The 18,152-nt window shown below is 37.0% G+C and overlaps 1 protein-coding gene across 2 annotated transcripts in view; it reads left to right on the top strand.

Moving 5' to 3' along the window:
* Positions 1-1,700: 1,700 nt before the first annotated feature.
* The window catches only part of LOC117400493 (calponin-3-like), a 39,526-nt gene continuing 23,074 nt past the window's right edge, over positions 1,701-18,152 (top strand). The window contains exons 1-4 of one of the 2 annotated variants that reach the window (XM_034008797.3): positions 1,701-1,929; positions 3,153-3,304; positions 5,159-5,281; positions 13,491-14,291. In XM_034008797.3, the coding sequence (XP_033864688.1) occupies positions 1,785-1,929; positions 3,153-3,304; positions 5,159-5,281; positions 13,491-13,721 (651 nt within the window). In that variant the 5' untranslated portion in view covers positions 1,701-1,784 and the 3' untranslated portion in view covers positions 13,722-14,291. Of the gene's footprint in view, positions 1,930-3,152; positions 3,305-5,158; positions 5,282-13,490; positions 14,292-18,152 lie in introns of those variants that run through there. The other variant, XM_059031702.1, reaches the window with a different exon arrangement.

Below are 18,152 nucleotides of genomic sequence, written 5' to 3'. Positions count from 1 at the left end.
GATTATACTTTAATATATAAAACGCAAAGTGACAGTGATGGTGTGTTTGCAAAAAGATATCTCATACCTATGCAAAATAGAATGCAATCTTGATGGGCGTTTAGAGGTCCTATTTGGCAGTGCTTCCAGCCTCACATCCACAACAGTAGGATTTGGTTTAAACTAAATGTTTATCAGTGCAGCTTTTCAATATTCACAGGAAATGCATTTAGATTGTAATACTAATGTAATAGATACAGGGGTTGAACAGATAATTAAAAGCATCTGCAATACTTTGTGCCTAGCATCTTGCTCCCTGTTATTTAATAATTCCATAATTCACAAGTTATTTTTTTTTTCACAATTAGGCCATGTTGAAAGTAAATGTTGTCCTTTACTTATAAGGTCCCTTTGCTAACTAGCTGTCAAGTTTTCACAATTCCTCTGATGTGTCAGACAGTGAAATAAAGAGAAATTGTAAATTGTAAGTATTTTAATGAGCAATCTGTTTTAAACTGACTATATTTTTATATAACCATCTGTACTACCAGCTCTGATAAGTATAAACCAGGCTGAACAGGTCATTGCTGGAATCTCCAACAGGGTGGTGAATACATGTGATAAATATGTGGGGTACATCTGCACATTGCGCAAAAGCTACTGTGTTCAAAACACTTGCTTAACTTTTTTTCTTTTATTTATTTTTTTTGCAGGACAATGATTGACAAATACTGTTCTAGGCCAGGTATTAAACACACACCCTCAAAGATTTATTAAGTCTGAGCTCAAAAAAGACTGACCTGGAGGCAGAGCAGATCTAGAAGAGTTACTACTGTATATAACAATACAATGACACTTGATGTGACTAAAGCCATGATCAGCAAAGAAATTAGCCTTCATAAAATGTGTAGTTATCTAATACAGATGGTCAGAAGATGTTTTCTCATGATCATTGACTGGTACCGAAAAACTGCGTAGATTGAAAATAATGGAATAGGCAGGAAATGTCATCATGTAATTAACATGTTTTTAACCATTTTAAGGAATACCTTACAGCATGTTGAAGGGGGAATTTGGAAATACAACTATTCAAAGAAACTTAAAGGGTTTGCCTACTTGGATTACTATTACTATACTAAAAACTACTTACTTAAGAAGGAAATTTCTGTTTGTGTATTCAGGGCAGCTTTTACGTAAAACTCAGAAAAGCTGATTATCTGTGAAAAGGTGGGGAAGCTTATGGGTGATGCAGTGGGCTTCATTTTTTGCATACAGTCAAAACATAGGATATTTAACAAATGTCATACCATTTAGGCATTCCACCACAATCTAAAATGTCAGAGTTTTGTTTAATAGTATAAAGTGGCTGAAAAAAAAACATGGTAGTACTGTATCTATTAATCCAAGCAGAAACTGATTATTTATTCACCAAAAAAAAAAAAAAAAGTTTTTGAAAGTAAAAGATTCCACTCAGAATATCACCACGAGTGTCTGCATTCACTTTCAATACGACCTTAGTTCTAACATTTCCAAAGTAAAAATAAAACCTCATTGAGCTTCCCCGTACCTTGGAAGTTGGGAGTTATTCACAATGTTTCCCTACTGTCCCAGTTTGGAGCTTAAAAATCTGGTCACCTTAGATATACCTAAAGCGCTGACATAACCGACTAGACTAGATTTGAACAGCAAATACAAAAACATACTGAGGAAGCCGTCCTGCGAAACGTTCTGGCTTTTTGGCCTAAATACGTCGCCGTAGTTTTGTTGTTTTTCCATGCTAGAGCTCTCTTAGTTGTTATGTTAAAATGGGTGTTATTTTAGGTGCTATAGTCGGACTTTTGATCACACTTTTGATTTGTACTGTGAGGTTGTTTCTTGTTCTTCAGAAGAATGTAGACTACATACCAGGAAAGAAGGGTGCCGTCAGTGTGCTTGTGGTTGCAGGATCAGGTAAGGATCAAAACCTCTGCTCCAGCAAGTATGAAACACAATACAAATTGCCAATGAATGGAGTTGTATGATCCACGTTTTCGATTTGAAGGCTTTCCCGTTGCCATGTGAAAACATCATAAAGTGTCGTTCACGTCACATGTAATGGCTAATGTGAATAATATACGTCTTAGCAGGTTAACGTGTTGAAACGATGTTTAGAATTAATTTCCTTTAAAACGGAAAACGTACCTATTGTCATACGTATAAACCACGGCTGTGTTAGTATATGGAGCTAGCATTGGTGTTAAACATCATTGCCCGTACTGTACACACATTAATAAATTTACACTATATCCTTTATTATTTGTTTATTTATTTATTCAAATTATATTTGCAATTATATGGGTACTGAAATCTGGACCAGACAAGGGCTCCAATGTGGCGAAATGAAATATACTTTGGACATGCAGTTTTTCTTTTCTGTGAACTATCTTAATAATGGCTTTCATTAGGTCATATTACTGGATGATGTATGTGACGGAAGGGTTGCCATCTTCTTGGTCAGGTTTCACTCCCCTCCACCCACCCAAATGATTTAACTCAAATGACTTCCTGGTAAACACAATTGAATTAAAATAAATAAAAAATATGAAAGTATTATGTTTCCACACATTTCAAATCCTAATCGGATTTATTTTATTTTATTTATTTATTTATTTTTTAAATTTGAATTAATTTAGCAGCTTTGGCCCTCGGGCTACAAACTTCTCCAAAAGGGCAAACGTATTTGAAATGTACAATTTCAGTAGACTTAAAACATTCACACAATCATTTATATTGATGTATCGATCTAGGCTACTTTTCAATTAAATTTGAACTTCCGTAGGCCTTATGAAGTTAGTTCAGGAGATTCTGGGAGTTCAAATTTCAAGGGTACATACCCTGCAAACCACTTGGCTAAAACAGTTAATCTGTGACACACAGGTTATCAGTTCTATGGATTTGGTGCTACTTGAGGTGGAATTACCCATAATGTAAATCTGCAGAAGTCCACCTCTTTTCCTTTTTTTTTAATGTTTATACTCAAGCTACAGTAAATGCACTTAGTGTATTGAATAACTATACCATGACAGTTAATAAATAAGCCATATACACATTGGTCCCATCCGAGATTTTTTTTTACAATGTTTAATAGGGAATGTATACCATGAATTGGTGTGTTTTTTGGTTGCTTGTGTTAGGAGGACACACAACTGAAATTCTCAGACTGATGGCGTCTCTTTCCCGGTCCTACTCTCCAAGACATTATGTCATCGCTGACACAGACAAAATGAGTGAAGATAAAATCCGCACCCTTGAAAATTCTCACAAAGAAAAAGACACAACACGACAGGTAAGCAGAATTACAAAATAAATGAAATGTTGCGTAAGTAAGGCATGAACAAAGCAAAGTGATGAAGTGTAAAGTAATTCCAGACGGGAACTGTGGGTCTTAGCACTGATTCAACACTGTGCGTGCCTCTGTTTTGTTATGATAGTTAGGTGTTTTGAATGATCGTGATTGAAAAATATACTTGTGCTAGTGTAAGGATTTTTATTAATCCGCCTTTACACGATGTGACAGTGAACATGCACAGACAAGAAACCGTGACGTGTTTTCATTTGTTTTCATGGATCAAAGCATCTTCATGCTTTCTCACAGGAGGATTTCCTTCAGTTCATGTCATTGTGTATTCAAAATTAAAGGCGTAGGATCAATTAAACTTTTGTATGGAGCACAGTTTGGAAATCGTCCAAAGAATTCATAAACGCCCTGCCTATGTTGTGAGATTGATCTGGTTATTGCCTATGTAAAGTGTTCTGAATCTGAGATCACTACCTCACTACTACAATATCAGGTACCACAATAATTATCAGTTTTCAGCATCAAAGCTTGTCACTGGCTATAAACACAGATGAATAAGCAGTTAAAGTTTAAGCACTTTTTTGTAATTAAAATAAATGTTGTGTCTGTGTAGAGTTTGAATAGTTATTCTCCAAACCATTTTTCCCCAAACTAAAAGGTACATTGAATAAAATCCTAGATGAACTAATAGAACGTACCACTAGATGGCACACTTTCCTACTTTGATTACAATTGATTTAGGGCAAGGCTTTCTTGCTTTATTATTTTTATTTCTTAGCAGACGCCCTTATCCAGGACGACTTACAATTGTTACAAGATATCACTTTTTTTTTTTTACATACAATTACATTCTTTTTTACACATTATTTTTACATACAATTACCCATTTGTACAGTTGGGTTTTTACTGGAGCAATCTAGGTTAAGTACCTTGCTCAAGGGTACAGCAGCAGTGTCCCCCACCTGGGATTGAACCCACGACCCTCCTGTCAAGAGTCCAGAGCCCTAACCACTACTCCACACTTTTACCATACATATACCAGTTTACCCTGGTTTGCCACGTTTTGTTAATTTGCTTTACCAGACCTCTCTGTGCTTTGCAATGCTTCCCTATGCTTTACCATACCTCTCTGTGCTTTACAATGCTTCCCTAAGCTTTACCATACCTCTTTGTGCTTTACAATGCTTCCCTATGCTTTACCATACCTCTCTATGCTTTACAATGCTTCTGTATGCTTTACCAGACCTCTCTGTGCTTTACAATGCTTCCCTGTGCTTTACCATGCCTCTTTGTGCTTTACAATACTTCCCTATGCTTTACCATACCTCTCTGTGCTTTACAATGCTTCTGTATGCTTTACCAGACCTCTCTGTGCTTTACAATGCTTGCCTATGCTTTACCAGACCTCTCTGTGCTTTACAACGCTTGCCTATACTTTACCAGACCTCTCTGTGCTTTACAATGCTTGCCTATGCTTTACCATACCTCTGTGCTTTACAATGCTTCTGTATGCTTTACCAGACCTCTGTGCTTTACAATGCTTCCCTAAGCTTTACCATACCTCTCTGTGCTTTACAATGCTTCCGTATGCTTTACCAGACCTCTCTGTGCTTTACAATGCTTGCCTATGCTTTACCATGCTGTCACTGTGCTTTATACACTTTTCTGTGCTTTTACTGTGGGAAACCTCTATAAGGGACTCCTAAACACACGATCCAGATTACTGGGGCTGCAGGCAAGTTAATACAAAATCGTTGGCAAATATAACCATTGATTTTATTTATTTTTTCAATAAATTTCAGTCTGTAAAGGAGTGACCCCTGATAATTGTCTTTTTTCCAGTTTACTATTCAGCGAATCCCTAGAAGTCGAGAGGTCCAACAGTCCTGGAGTTCTTCGGTGCTCACGACTTTATATTCACTGCTCTACTCTGTGCCTCTAGTCTTTAAGCTGAAGCCAGATTTGGTATGTACTGGTAGAACAGTAGAATGTTTTCTTTCTATCTAGGTGAAAGTTTGGCAGCCGTTCATCTTCTGTGTTGGAGGTGATCAGATGTTTGGACAGACCAAGTCCTTGCCTCTAAAATAAAAAATAGAAAGTAAAAGAAAATCAAGCAAAAATAAATTTAATTTAGGAGGCACAAAATAACCATAGAACACAGATCGAACTCTGCATATACTAAATCTTACTGCTGTGAAAAAGTTTAAGTTTATTTGTATGTACTTTCTGGAGTTTCTCATTTCAGTTTCTGGCTGTATTTCAGTGGAAACTGCTCTAACCATTTGTGTTGTGCAGTGGTGTGTGGAGAATGTCTTTGATTTAAATTTACAACTAAGACAGTATACATTTTAAATAGCTCTTGATGTGTTTGCTTTCATGACTTTAAGATAGGTGGTGGGAAGGCAGTTTACCTAGCTACAATGTTAGGGCTACCTTTTTACTACGTATTTGCTTTCGGTGTACTCTGTTTTATCAAAATTTCCCAAATGTAGTTTCATTGTAGGGAGGCAAGCTTATATGTCACAATATTATCTATATACTGTCGGCATTCTCCTGCTACTTCTTGGAAGAGATTAAAAAAGGATCACTTTTTCAAAATGTTTTTTTGGTTTACAGATGAATTTGACAGGGAAGCACCTACAGTTACATGGGTTTATAAGGCAACGGCTTTCTTAAATATGTAAAAACTATTTTTAAAACCACATGGGGCCCTTCATTTGAAGGTATTTGTTGAATATTGCATTGCCGAATTTATATAAAAAAACAAAGTAATTAAATGACTGTAAAAAGGTCTGGCAGTTGATCATCTTTGCTATTTGAAGGAATGCTGAGTTATAAACAGGCCAATTAAAATAGGCTTAATAACTCATTAAACATGAGCTGTAAAGCACTTTAAAAAGCCCAATATGGAATCCATTTCTTATACATTAATTAGGATTCCCTCACATACAAATAATGAACGTGTTTTTTTTCATTGACAATTCTGCTTTTGGAGCAGCCTGTTTACATTGTGTAATACAGGTTGCCATAGGTTAAAACCTCCTGGAATTTGTTCTTGAATGCAGTTTGGTGAATTATTTAGCCCTTCTGGAGACATACATCCTCAGCAACTATAATATAGTGTTGGTGCTTGCACATACTTCCAAGAATTGGATGAGCTCCCAGGCGGCTATTATTTTAGTGACCAAATACCTCAATATCACGAAATTGTGCATTTGCATTTATTTAAAAAGAAGTTACACAACTTGCATACGCCTACTGTAGTTAACACAATCATACTCAAATCACTGTCATGTAGTGATGTTTAGCAAAGGCGTAGTTGTGCTTGACGACTGTGAAAACTCAGGAACACCCGAAGGTTGGATTACCATACCTGAGTTAACAATAAAGTAGGTAGTTCAAGGGTTAGGGTTAATCAGGGTCTGTGAAACCATCTGATAAAATGACTAAGTTTCTAACTTTCCTATTACAAAAGTCAGTAAGTCGTGAAACGAACCACTCCTTAGATAAGTATGTAGGTTACACGATGTAGATTTGTAGGCCAGTTTAAAAGGCTGCTGGGGGGGATTTGCATAGACATAACAGCAAGTGTACAGTTTACCTGGAAATGGCATGGGGTAGGAATGCACCTTGGGTCCACCAGGACCCCATGTACTGTATTATGGTGCCAGATAACACTGTATTGAGATCCTGTGCCAATGATGGCTGTAGTGGTGACGTCACAGGCCAGGAAGCAGTACAGACACACAGGCAAATGCAGGGCTTAAACTGCCATAGCAGTGTATTTATTAAAGAATAAACAAAGTAAACCAAACAAAACAGATTCTTAAACACAATTGATTGGACTGAGCACTTAAACTGCTCTCTAATCCTAATCCTGGGATTTAATGTTGCAATGCCTTCTGTGAAAGTACAAAGAGGATGCAAGACTTTTAAAGCCTTGTCTAAAGGAATCAGCACTTTAAAGTGCTTGTCTGATGTCTCATGGGATTGTTAGTAGGGCCAGCAGTGAAAGGGCATGTTTACAAGATATTGCAGGGCTTCACCGGGCACTTGGCTAGAAGCCAGGGGCTAATTTAATGAACCAGGAGATGGAGCAGAACTATATATTGTGTGTTATAGTCCAAGTTGTTTTTGTTGGTTTACCTATATACAATAATTTTTTAGGAAAATTGTATCTTAGCAGTAAACATTAAGCAAAAAGTTATTCCTCCTAACTTGGACAGACCAGTCTCAGGCTTACACACATTGTGCTGTCAAGTCACCTTTTTAAACCCTGAGCATATATCAGTCATATTTGGGACACTGCAAGTACTGTTATAAAATATTATACCAGTTTGTATCACCATCTTGCATACTGGCATTTCAACTGCTCATCTAGCAGAACTTCATTTAAGGTGCCATTTGAAAGAGGTTTATCACATTGTAGAAAAATCAGAGGCTCCCAAAGAACCATGCTTTCACACACACAGGGTTTCGGCAGAGGACATCCATCTATTTATGTAGCCTGCATTTTTCCTGAGCTTTATTTAATGTACAGGCTTTTTTTATTATTATTTTTTTTTTAAAGCACTTTGAAACTTTATTAGCTTTTACAAAAAATGTGCACAGTGAAAGCCTGCTGTACAGCTGTTCAAAATCTGTGGTACATTCCAGAGTGGAATGAGTGGGAATAAATGGCAGACAAGTGAGAAGGGAGCTCAGCATTCCCAGACTTTTGCCATATATGGGCATTTCAATGAGATCACATACTAAATTCATAAGGCTCTCAAAGGGCATAGGCTATGTCAGCAAAATTGTGCTTGTCATACATAGTTTCCTTCACTTTTTTAGTCATTGGCTACTTAATAAGGTAAAGAAACCTATTTAATATGTGAATTTAAGAAGATAACCTAAATTTAAGTATTTCATGTGAAAAGTTTTTGCTACCCAAAGAATGTGCTTCTTTTTGATGTTTAAACAAACTGCTGCATTCAGAGAAATCTCAGTAGTGCAATGGTATTTTTAAAAGGAATTTCCAGTGGGCCATTATAAAAATGTACTATGTAAATATAACTGTAAAAATACAAAACAGCAGTGCATTCTAAGTGGGGAAAATGGCTAACTAAAGCCCATTTCACACTGGCATGCTCTACCCGGGTCAGGACCCGGTGTCATGCGGGTTGGCTACGTGATTTCACACTGCTTTTGATAAAGCAGGGTTTACCTGGGTGACAGACGCAAGTAAACAATGCGCGTATCAATGCCCCGGAAGCAGCTTGTTACAGACGCTTCCATCCGAGCTTCTCTGGATTGAACCGTCGACCTGGGTAGGAGTGCCAGTGTGAAAGAGGCTTTAGATTTTATTTTGCAAGGGGTTAGCAGTCCATGCAACGATTCACTCATAAACACTTTCATAAATAAATATTTAAAACCTGCTTAGATTGTATCTTCAAGTGTAACAGTTACATTTTAGATGCCTCTGTAAACTGTTTTCCTGAAGAAAACACTTATTGAAATTGTTTTAATGCAGGCAATAGATCGATCTCTAGGAGGTATATGTCGATAAGCACGAGTGTCATAAGTCCTGGTTGTCCTATGGACCTGTAGATGACAGATAGCATGTATCTTGCTGAGTGTTGAAACTCTGTTTGTTTCAAATAAGTCCTTATCTTCTATTTGCTGTATTCAACTAGTTGATCAAATTGATATTGTATTAAACAATGATATGTTAATAAACTACAATAAAAACAAACAAATCTACTCAAATGATTAAACAATACTGTACACCGTAGAATTGACTGGAGGACTGAAGAGTAAAGAATATTACCACAGTCAGTAATCATGATCATTATCTGGGTGGAATTATTATTCTTCTATATAATGCCCTAAGTTAGCTATTAACTATGGAATACAATTGAATCAATAGTATACCCATAAGTTATAGGTGTAAAGTGCAGGATTAGTTAATGAAGAGTTCATATTAGAGACAGGCTTTTTATTGTGTGGGATAATCAATTATTAACAAAATTAAAAAAAAAAAAAAAAAAAGTTTCCCCTGTTGAAAACCATGCAATAGAATTAATAAAGACATTTGAATTGAGCATGTGCTAATTAAAAGAATAAACCTTTTTGGCGAAATCTGCTTCATTGCTTTTCAAATTGGTAGCAGTTACCAGTTGTTTTTAATGTCTGGTTTTATCGCTTGGCCCATGGCTGCACATTGAATTCCAAGAGTGTGGGCTGCAGACTCTAACTGAGTTCAACTTGGAATAACTCCCTACCAAGGAGGGAAGCTGGATATATTTTCTGTGGAAGGTGCTAGAGAGGTTTGAATTTTCCTTGTCTGGAAAAAATTGCTAATGGAGTCATATGTTGTAGAGAACCAATGGCTATTGAATGACATAATGAACTTACCGGGTTTCAGAATTAAAATGTGGTTTCTATTGGCTTGATTCCTTGTGAAGTCTGATGATTTTTTGCCCCTTTCTTCTGTAATTTTTCTGTGTGTCAATTGTGTACGTCATACAGCATTACAGAGCTGACTAGATTAGAGCAGTCTCATTCAAAATTCATTTCATTTTATAGAGTGTTTTTAACACATTAATACATTGATAGGACAAAGATCACCAAAATGCAGGCTTGTCGAGTTCAGCACTTTTTTATACAGAACAATTTTGCTTTCAGCTGTATCTTAGGTGAAGTTGATTGCAGAAACTTCTAATTCAGAATACCTGCTTTTCCTTGTCTCTAATGTATTTCTAATATAATTGCCATTTAAACACAGGGACTGAGCCACCATAAAAATATGCATCAACTCCACAGCCTTCTTTGTTCAACACAAATATTACAGAATAGTGCAATATTTATTTAATCTTTTTATTTCTCCATGAAAGAGGAATATGCAGGAATATTTTGTAAATAGACTTACATAAACTGTATTTTTATGTAAGTTAGAAGCTTCGCACAGGACATTGAAAGTGTAACCCATAATAAAGAAGTTCAAAAAGGTAGGCAATTTCACCTGCTTGCACCTTGCACACTGTTTTAGGAAAGGCAAACCAGTATAGACCACATTTGACTGTTCAGACTAACTAAAACCAATCTGAGACTCCCTGCCTAGCAGGATAGTCAGATCGGTCAGGAATCAGGAATCGATCATGGATTGTCTTTTCAGCCTAGTCTGAAGATGTTTCACTTTAGTATTTTTAAGTATCTGTTAGTGACTGCTGGTTAAGTGCACAAACTGGTTACGCAGGAAGATAAACGGATCAAATAATTTTGATGATCAAACAGATAATCTCAAAGATGCATGGCAGTATCTGTACACACTAGAGGCTTTCAGAAGTTTCTATTGGGTCATTGCTTCCATGAATGTAATTACCTTTCTTTTTGTGTGCAGTTCAGAGGCCAGTTGAATATGTTGCACCAAACATATTCAGTATATTATGCAGTAAAAAAAAAAAGCTGCAAGTTCCCAGAAAGTTTGGTTCCAGAATTGCATCTGCTTGAAATACTTTCATTTTATGAGCAGTTGTAGATCAGTTTCCTGTAATATCTTTTCCATGTCTGAATCATGAAGAACAGATGATTAAAATGGACATCTTCCCCACACCACTAAACCAACCCTAAGCTGTTAGATTTACTAAATAACAAGGAGCATTGAAAATGTACAGCAGGTAAAAATATGTGTTAGATTTTGCACCGGCTTCATTAAAATGTATGTTATTGATGATCAATAAAAAACATGTTCCAATTTATGAGCTAACAAAATTTCCAATAACATCAGTGCCAGGCTGCCAAACATGTAAACTATTTTACTAGCTGTTTTATGATGTTCTATCCCTACCCATGCTATCTATCATCCAGGGACCTGGACACACCAGAGGACAGCCCCCCTGCAGTGAGATTTATGTAACCATACCTCTGTGGATTGGAACCATTACAACAGGGGAGGCCAGTTTGTCTCTTGGCATTAAAATTTAAAATCAGAAGATAATTGGTAGCTTGTTAAACAAACAAGTTGCTGAAGTTTTAATCTGCCTTTTGCTGTTGTTGAAACCAGGAGTCCTGTGGGATTGGTGGCTGTTCTTTAAAGATAGTGCAGCGTCATTATCAGGTGTTGGTTTCTAGTTTCTCAAAGCAAAGGCATGAAGCCTTTACCAAGAATTATGTGAAGACAACTTCTGCTCGATTCTCCAGTGTTGCCAGGTCTTACTGTACGTAGGCTATGTAATTCAGGAATAGATTTCTTATTTGTTGTGTTTGTATTTCTTTATTTTGAATGATTGGTTCTAATATAGAACAATCTATGGTATGGAGTGATATACAGGGTCTGTGCACTTGCTATTGTTTAGTAAATACTGTATGGGCGTTTAGAAAGGTGATTAATAGAGCAGATACTGGCCTGTTGCCAAGGTCTGCCTCTTTTCCTGTGTATTCCAGCTTTCGCAACCTGTATGTGAGGAGTCTGTTTGAGGCCTGACAAAGCAGATCATTGTCTTTCACTCCTGTGACAAGATGCAGGTGGTGTGTTGTACAAAAGGACTGTCCAGACAATGTTCCCAGTGCAAAACGTCCATATTTATATAAACTGAACAAATAATAAACAGTCGCCCCTATACCAACAAGGTATAGGGGAAGCCAATACGGCGGGTTGCAGTCCCAAACAAAAAAAAACTCAAAAACCCCAGTCCTCCGTTCACGAAACTGTGCTCTGTAGGTCCCGGGAAAGTGGTGCTCATGTCCGTGCTGTGCTTGTGCCGTGAAGGATAGTGCTCAGGGTTTAGTGCTGGCTCTGTGGCTGCAGCTCCTGGGTCTCTCACTCCTCTAAAACACAAACAAACAAAACAAGAAAACACAGCGCTCCGGCGCGTTAGCAACATCAGCGTAAGGGGCTGTACTCGTGCAACTGCATCCCTTTTGTACCACCAAACTCCTCCCTGCAATTAGCCCATTGCCATGGTATATATAATTGCTGTCTGACCCGTATCTGATTGCAGTGGAGTTGTTTAGAGCAGGGTTTCCCAATCCTGGTCCTGGGAACCCACTGTGTCTGCTGGTTTTCATTCCAACTGAGCTCTCCCATTACTTAACTAGACCCTTAATTGAACAGATAATTGCTTAATTAGACCTTTTTACTTGTTTTCAGCTCTTAAAAAGTTGCAGGGTTCAAGTTACTTATAAAATGTTACAGCTAACTTGAAATCTACAACTGGTGAAGAGCTGAAAACAAGTAAAAAGGGTCCAATTAAGCAAGTGATCAGTTCAATTAAGGGTTTAATTAAGTAATTGAGAACTCAGTTGGAATGAAAACCAGCAGTCACAGTGGGTCCCCAGGAAGTTTAGAGTACTTGCAGCTACTCACTTTCCCCCAAGATGACCGACTTCCGGTTTCCACTTGGGTCCGCCATACGAGGGGAACACATACAAAACCAGCCTTACACAGTGCCTGTTCTGGTTGGGAAGGAGATTTGCAGTTCAAATACCTTCGTTCTGTGTCACAACTCCCACTTAAGTAATTATTCTGTGTTCAACACAAGTTGTCCAAAAACCTGTTCCGCAGTTTCTTTTTAGAATTTAGGATTTTGGTTTGTAGAAGCACAGTTTAAAAATCCTTGAATTAAGAAACATCTGTAGGAACTTTTTTTCAGAATCCTCAATGTCAAATACTATCCCTACCTACCTACTAGTAATTGCCGTTGGTATCTTTGTTTATTGCTTGCCCTTAGTACTCGAAAGTGCTCATATGCTAATGCGAAATTCCCACCACTAGCATCATGAAGGCAAATATGGCATCTGCCTCTGTCCTTTTCTAAAGGGCAAATCTGTCATAACCAGTGGTGGGTTTGATAACAGTTTATTTTTTTAATGACACACTAATTATTTTCACTCCAGAATGTCCTTTTGTAACAATTCCTGTAAAAAACAACAAGTAAGCCTTCATTGTTTGGTTGCTTTTAAAGATGTCGTAATGCATCTCCACATAGTGGAGGATGAGATGATAATACTGACATGAGCACAAGACACGTATTTGCCTCTCGACTACAGGGCTTGCACTTTAGAGAATGGTAAGGCATTCGTCTTTGAACCATATGGTTTGCGTTTCGTGTCTGTCACTCGCCTTCCCATTCAGTGGGCTGAGATGCCAGTTTATTTTAGTGTTCTAAGTCGTTTTTTTCCTGTTTTGTTGCAGGTTTTGTGCAATGGACCCGGGACCTGTGTCCCACTGTGTGCATCTGCCCTCCTTCTAGGAATCTTGGGAGTCAAGAAAGTGCTGATAATCTACGTAGAGAGCATCTGTCGAGTGGAAACGCTTTCCCTCTCTGGAAAGTTACTGTACCATTTGTCAGATTATTTTTTTGTACAGTGGTCAACCCTAAAGGAAAAGTACCCCAAATCCACTTATCTTGGCAGAATAATATAAACACAACAACACAAATGACCATCATAATGTGAATGTAAACATTTGCAGTGGACTTAATCTCAACTTTCCTCTCAAGAAAGTGCTATACTTTCTGAATACTGGAATGATATACAAACAACCAAATAATCTATTTATAATGAAAAACCATGGTCAATATGTTGTTTTCCAGTAGGAAGTGTTCAGTAATTACTGTATTCTAGAAGCCACAAAGAATGACTGAAATGAAATGTGATATTCATTACTGCTGTTGGCAGAAAACAATAACAGGTTTTTTTTTTCATAAAAACTGATATTTTTATATAACTAAAATTACAATAAGTAGAGTACATGTTTTGTGAATAAGGCCTGGAAAACAATGCACAGAGAAAAAGGAATGTTCCACACTTTTGTTTGGTGTGTAAGGAACAAGGTAGGGTAGGGAAGAGTTATGCATAGCGGGGAATGACTTCATGTGTACCTAGTTGTAGGTATTAAATGGGTTCAGATTGTTGAAAAATATTCAAATGCACCATGTGGACCAGTGGAGTATTTCAAAGAAGATTTATAAATAAAGAATTATAAATTAAAAAACAAGAGACATAAAAACGAATGTTTATACATAAGTATGAACTAATGCTCAAACAGAGCCACAGAAATTAATTGCTGCTTGTTTAGAATAAGTGTGCTCAATAAAATGTTTGTTGCTGGGCTGGGTTAAAAAAAACACTAGAAGCACAGAAACTGGAGACGAAAGCCCTTTGTAACAGCAAGACCAGAGGTGGATTGTTTTAGACTAGCCTGGTTTTCTCCCTCTTGGGATGCACCTTATTAAAACTAGGCCTGACTGAATTAGGGTGTTCAACCTTAATTAACAACCAAATTAGATTTAAACTTCTGAAAAAAAAAGAACATAACTTTGCTTACATTAATGTAATGTTTAATAAACTGTTGTGATCAAGTTCCTGTGTTGGTTTTAATTTGTTCAGCACGCCTATCTCCTGGCATTGTTTTTTCTATTGTAGATGTGTTTCCTGTTTGTGGACAGTATGTTCCCTTGGTGATACTGTGTAATGAGGAGGAAACAAATTTAAAAAAGCTGGATCTGTTTGAGCTTGCAATGAACGCCAACAAAAATAAACTATAATAAATGTGTATACTATTTATATCTTGGATTGTTTTTGTTACCTTTTAACCACAAGTTTAAAATACAGCAAAAGCAGTAGTTTGTTTTTATAAATATTAATGTATACTGAATTTGATATCAAATAGGAATACCAGTGTAAATTGGTAAACTGGTTTTGTTATTTAAATATATATATATATTTTTTTTTTTGGCGCTTGTGAATTGAATGCTCTGTCAATGCCACCCAATAGGTAAATCAAGGGACTTTATGGGCTTTGTATTTCTGGTAGTGCAAAAATAATATGTATCTCTTGTACATTACATTGCAATTCAATACAACAAAAAGGTACGCAGTTCCTTGTATATCAAACATCCCAAGGCACTTTATTTAACCCTTAACAACCATTTGTGACATGTTAGAGTAGTTGTCTGTCCAAAGACAAGTACAATTAAATGCCCCTGCTTCTTGATGCTTTTGGTTTATGCTGATGTCCCCCTCTTGTTTATAACCCTGGCTACTAAGCTTGTGGTCTTGTTCATCATTCCTTAGTAAAAGATTTCTCTGTTTCAATTCCTCCCTCCCCCTCCTCCACGAGTGTCTTTAAATGGGATCTTGGGGTGAGGGTGGGGGTGTTGTCTTTGTCTAGGTCAGCATCATTTCCCCTGGGACACAGCTGTTAGTTTTAGACATTCTAATCACTCTGAGGTGTAAAATAGTGTGCAAGCAATACCCATAGCTGCATATTCTGCTGTTCTAAACCTGGCTTCACTTACACAGAAAAATTCCATGTAACCAATACGTTTTTATTTGAATGAAAAAAAAAAAAAAGTCCAGTACATTTGTATTTAGTGTTACCCTTTTCAAATAGTTTTTGAAAGGTGAGGGACAATGACAATATGGAAGGGGTAATGTGAGCTTCTCCACAAAGCTTCTTGATGTGAACTACCAGCAGTGCCTTTTGGTTCAGGGGCACTCTTGAGCAGTTCCAAATCTTTTTTTTTTTTTTTTTTGGTTTTATCCAAATCCATTAACGCACTGCACCACCTAGCTCCCTTCCAGATGATTTTTTTTAAAAAAATATCCCCAAAAGGAGAAGGTGCAGTTTTGTAGTGGCACAGTATGGAAATGCTTCAGCATTCTGAGTAAATGCCAAGGTCAAGTACAGAACATCTGCAGACGCTGTGACATTGTCATACAGAAATCAGATGGAAACTGCTGGCGTTTTAAATCCTGCTCTGCAGCCTCAAAGCAGTGTGCGTGTTAGTGTTGGCAGCTTGTTAAAGTCATTAAGTCGACTTGAGTGGGATGGAAAGTTGCAGACTTGTAAGCGACTGTGTTCCAAGACGAAGGTATGCGATACTGCTGTGGCTTTTGGGAAGTCTTTGTGTAGGTCTGAATGACTACTTTGCTGTTCACTCCTTGATAATATAGTAAAATAAGTGACAAAAATAAGTATTTTGTTTTTATTTGTTGCAGAAATGATCCTTAAATTCTATAAATATACAAATGACCCCAATTGAGTAAGTGGACCCCAAATTATCTCTTCTTTGATTTACCAGCTGTTATGCACAATGCTCATAGGATATACCGAAACATTTTCTTACAGTGAAGTACTGTATGTTATTATCAAGGTATTTTTTTGTTTGTTTTTTGTTTTGTAATCTGCCCTGGAGGGAGTACTACAGTATTTGAACTATTGGTACAGTAAACAAACCTGCTCTCTCCTTTGATGTTCCAAGGAAACAGCATATCAAGTATTGGTAACCTTACAAAGACACATACCTAAAATGACAGATGTACAAAATATAGAATATCGGTAGTACTTAAAGGAAAGTTAAATTAGACATTGGTTGAATATGTTTCACTGACAGACACAAATACATATGGGAAAAAAAATCATTCCTTCATTTGTTGTGCAGGTTTTGCAGTATTTATTGGCTTTTCCAAACAGTGCTTTCATTCACATGCTCATTTTCAACCAGCCCATGAGGAACTCAAAATGAAGGATAGTATGACATCTCTCCCTCTCCCATAGGAAATCACTGTAGTGCCTTCATATCCATTACCTCCTATTGAGAACAGAACTGAATATCTTCAGCTTACTTTATTCTAAAGGCTTCCTTGTACTTATTTTTAAGAAATACATCTTAAACCTGTCTACTGTAAATCAGGATGCCATATTTGCTACAGTGATGGTTTGGCAATTCAATAACATGTTTATTGTCAGCAGAACTATAAATGTCTGGGACACAGGAAATATTGGAAAGGAGTTTGCCTCCATCCAGAACTTTACCAGTAGAATGATACTGTGCAATATTTTTTTTTAACATTGCTAGAGAAAGTATTTTAGAATAGGTTTAACTCTATGATGCATTGCTCAACATACTGTTCATTTCATTAGGTGCTATAGACATTATTGATTGTATTCATTTTGACTGGTACCAGTAACCAATGGAAATTTAAATCTAGTTCCTCAAGTAAAAGGCCAGTTCTCCAGCCAGTGGACACTCACATTCAGCAGCATTGTGCTCATATATTTTATTCACTGCCAAATTAGAAGTCTTAGGTCGAGAGCTTAGACTTCACACATGCTTTACCATATGTTGCTGAAACTGACAACATTACATTTGAATTACAGGACATGAAAGAACATGGCCAACAGTGCCTCCAATATCATGCAATTAAAAAGTCCTTCCGACAGTCAATGCCTCTTTTTAAAAATGTTGGCTGGTATTTGATGTCAGTAATCCTTCTTTAGTGCAGATTACACAGTAGTGTGGAAGCTGGTAAAAGATTATATTACATCATAGCAGATGTCTTCAGCATTCTAATGCCTACAATATTGTGGCATTCTGTCATTGTGAGAATTGCAGCAAAACTGCACAGTGTAAGTTTGTCAGCAGTTCTTTTAAAGGAGTTATAACAAAGGTATTGCAATCCATTTTCTTGTTGGTTATGCGACCTGGCAATACCCTGGTGAAGGCCTTTAGGTTATTGCCTGTATTTTATACATCAATTAGAATGGAATTTGAAGATATTTCAAAGACAACAGTAGATAAAGTTACTTCTGCCTTTTGGTACCTAATCACTTCATAGTCTAGCGCAATGAGACCTACAGTAAAGGTACCAGGATGCAGCCATATATCTATAGCGTTGTATTTTAAATATTTCAAGATATCTTGAATGGACAAAAAAGTACCGGATAGTACTTCTTTTAATTATCTAATCACCAAAGTGTATGAGGAAAATGATTCTGAATTCATAACGAGTTTCTTTCAGTTTGCCAATGCTCTTACCAGACACCCTTATCCAGGGCGACTTACAGTAT

Source organism: Acipenser ruthenus, chromosome 10, assembly GCF_902713425.1.
Source record: "Acipenser ruthenus chromosome 10, fAciRut3.2 maternal haplotype, whole genome shotgun sequence".
Lineage (NCBI taxonomy): Eukaryota > Metazoa > Chordata > Actinopteri > Acipenseriformes > Acipenseridae > Acipenser > Acipenser ruthenus.
The sequence above is the reverse complement of the archived record's forward strand: the minus strand, read 5'-3'. Positions and strand labels throughout refer to the sequence as shown.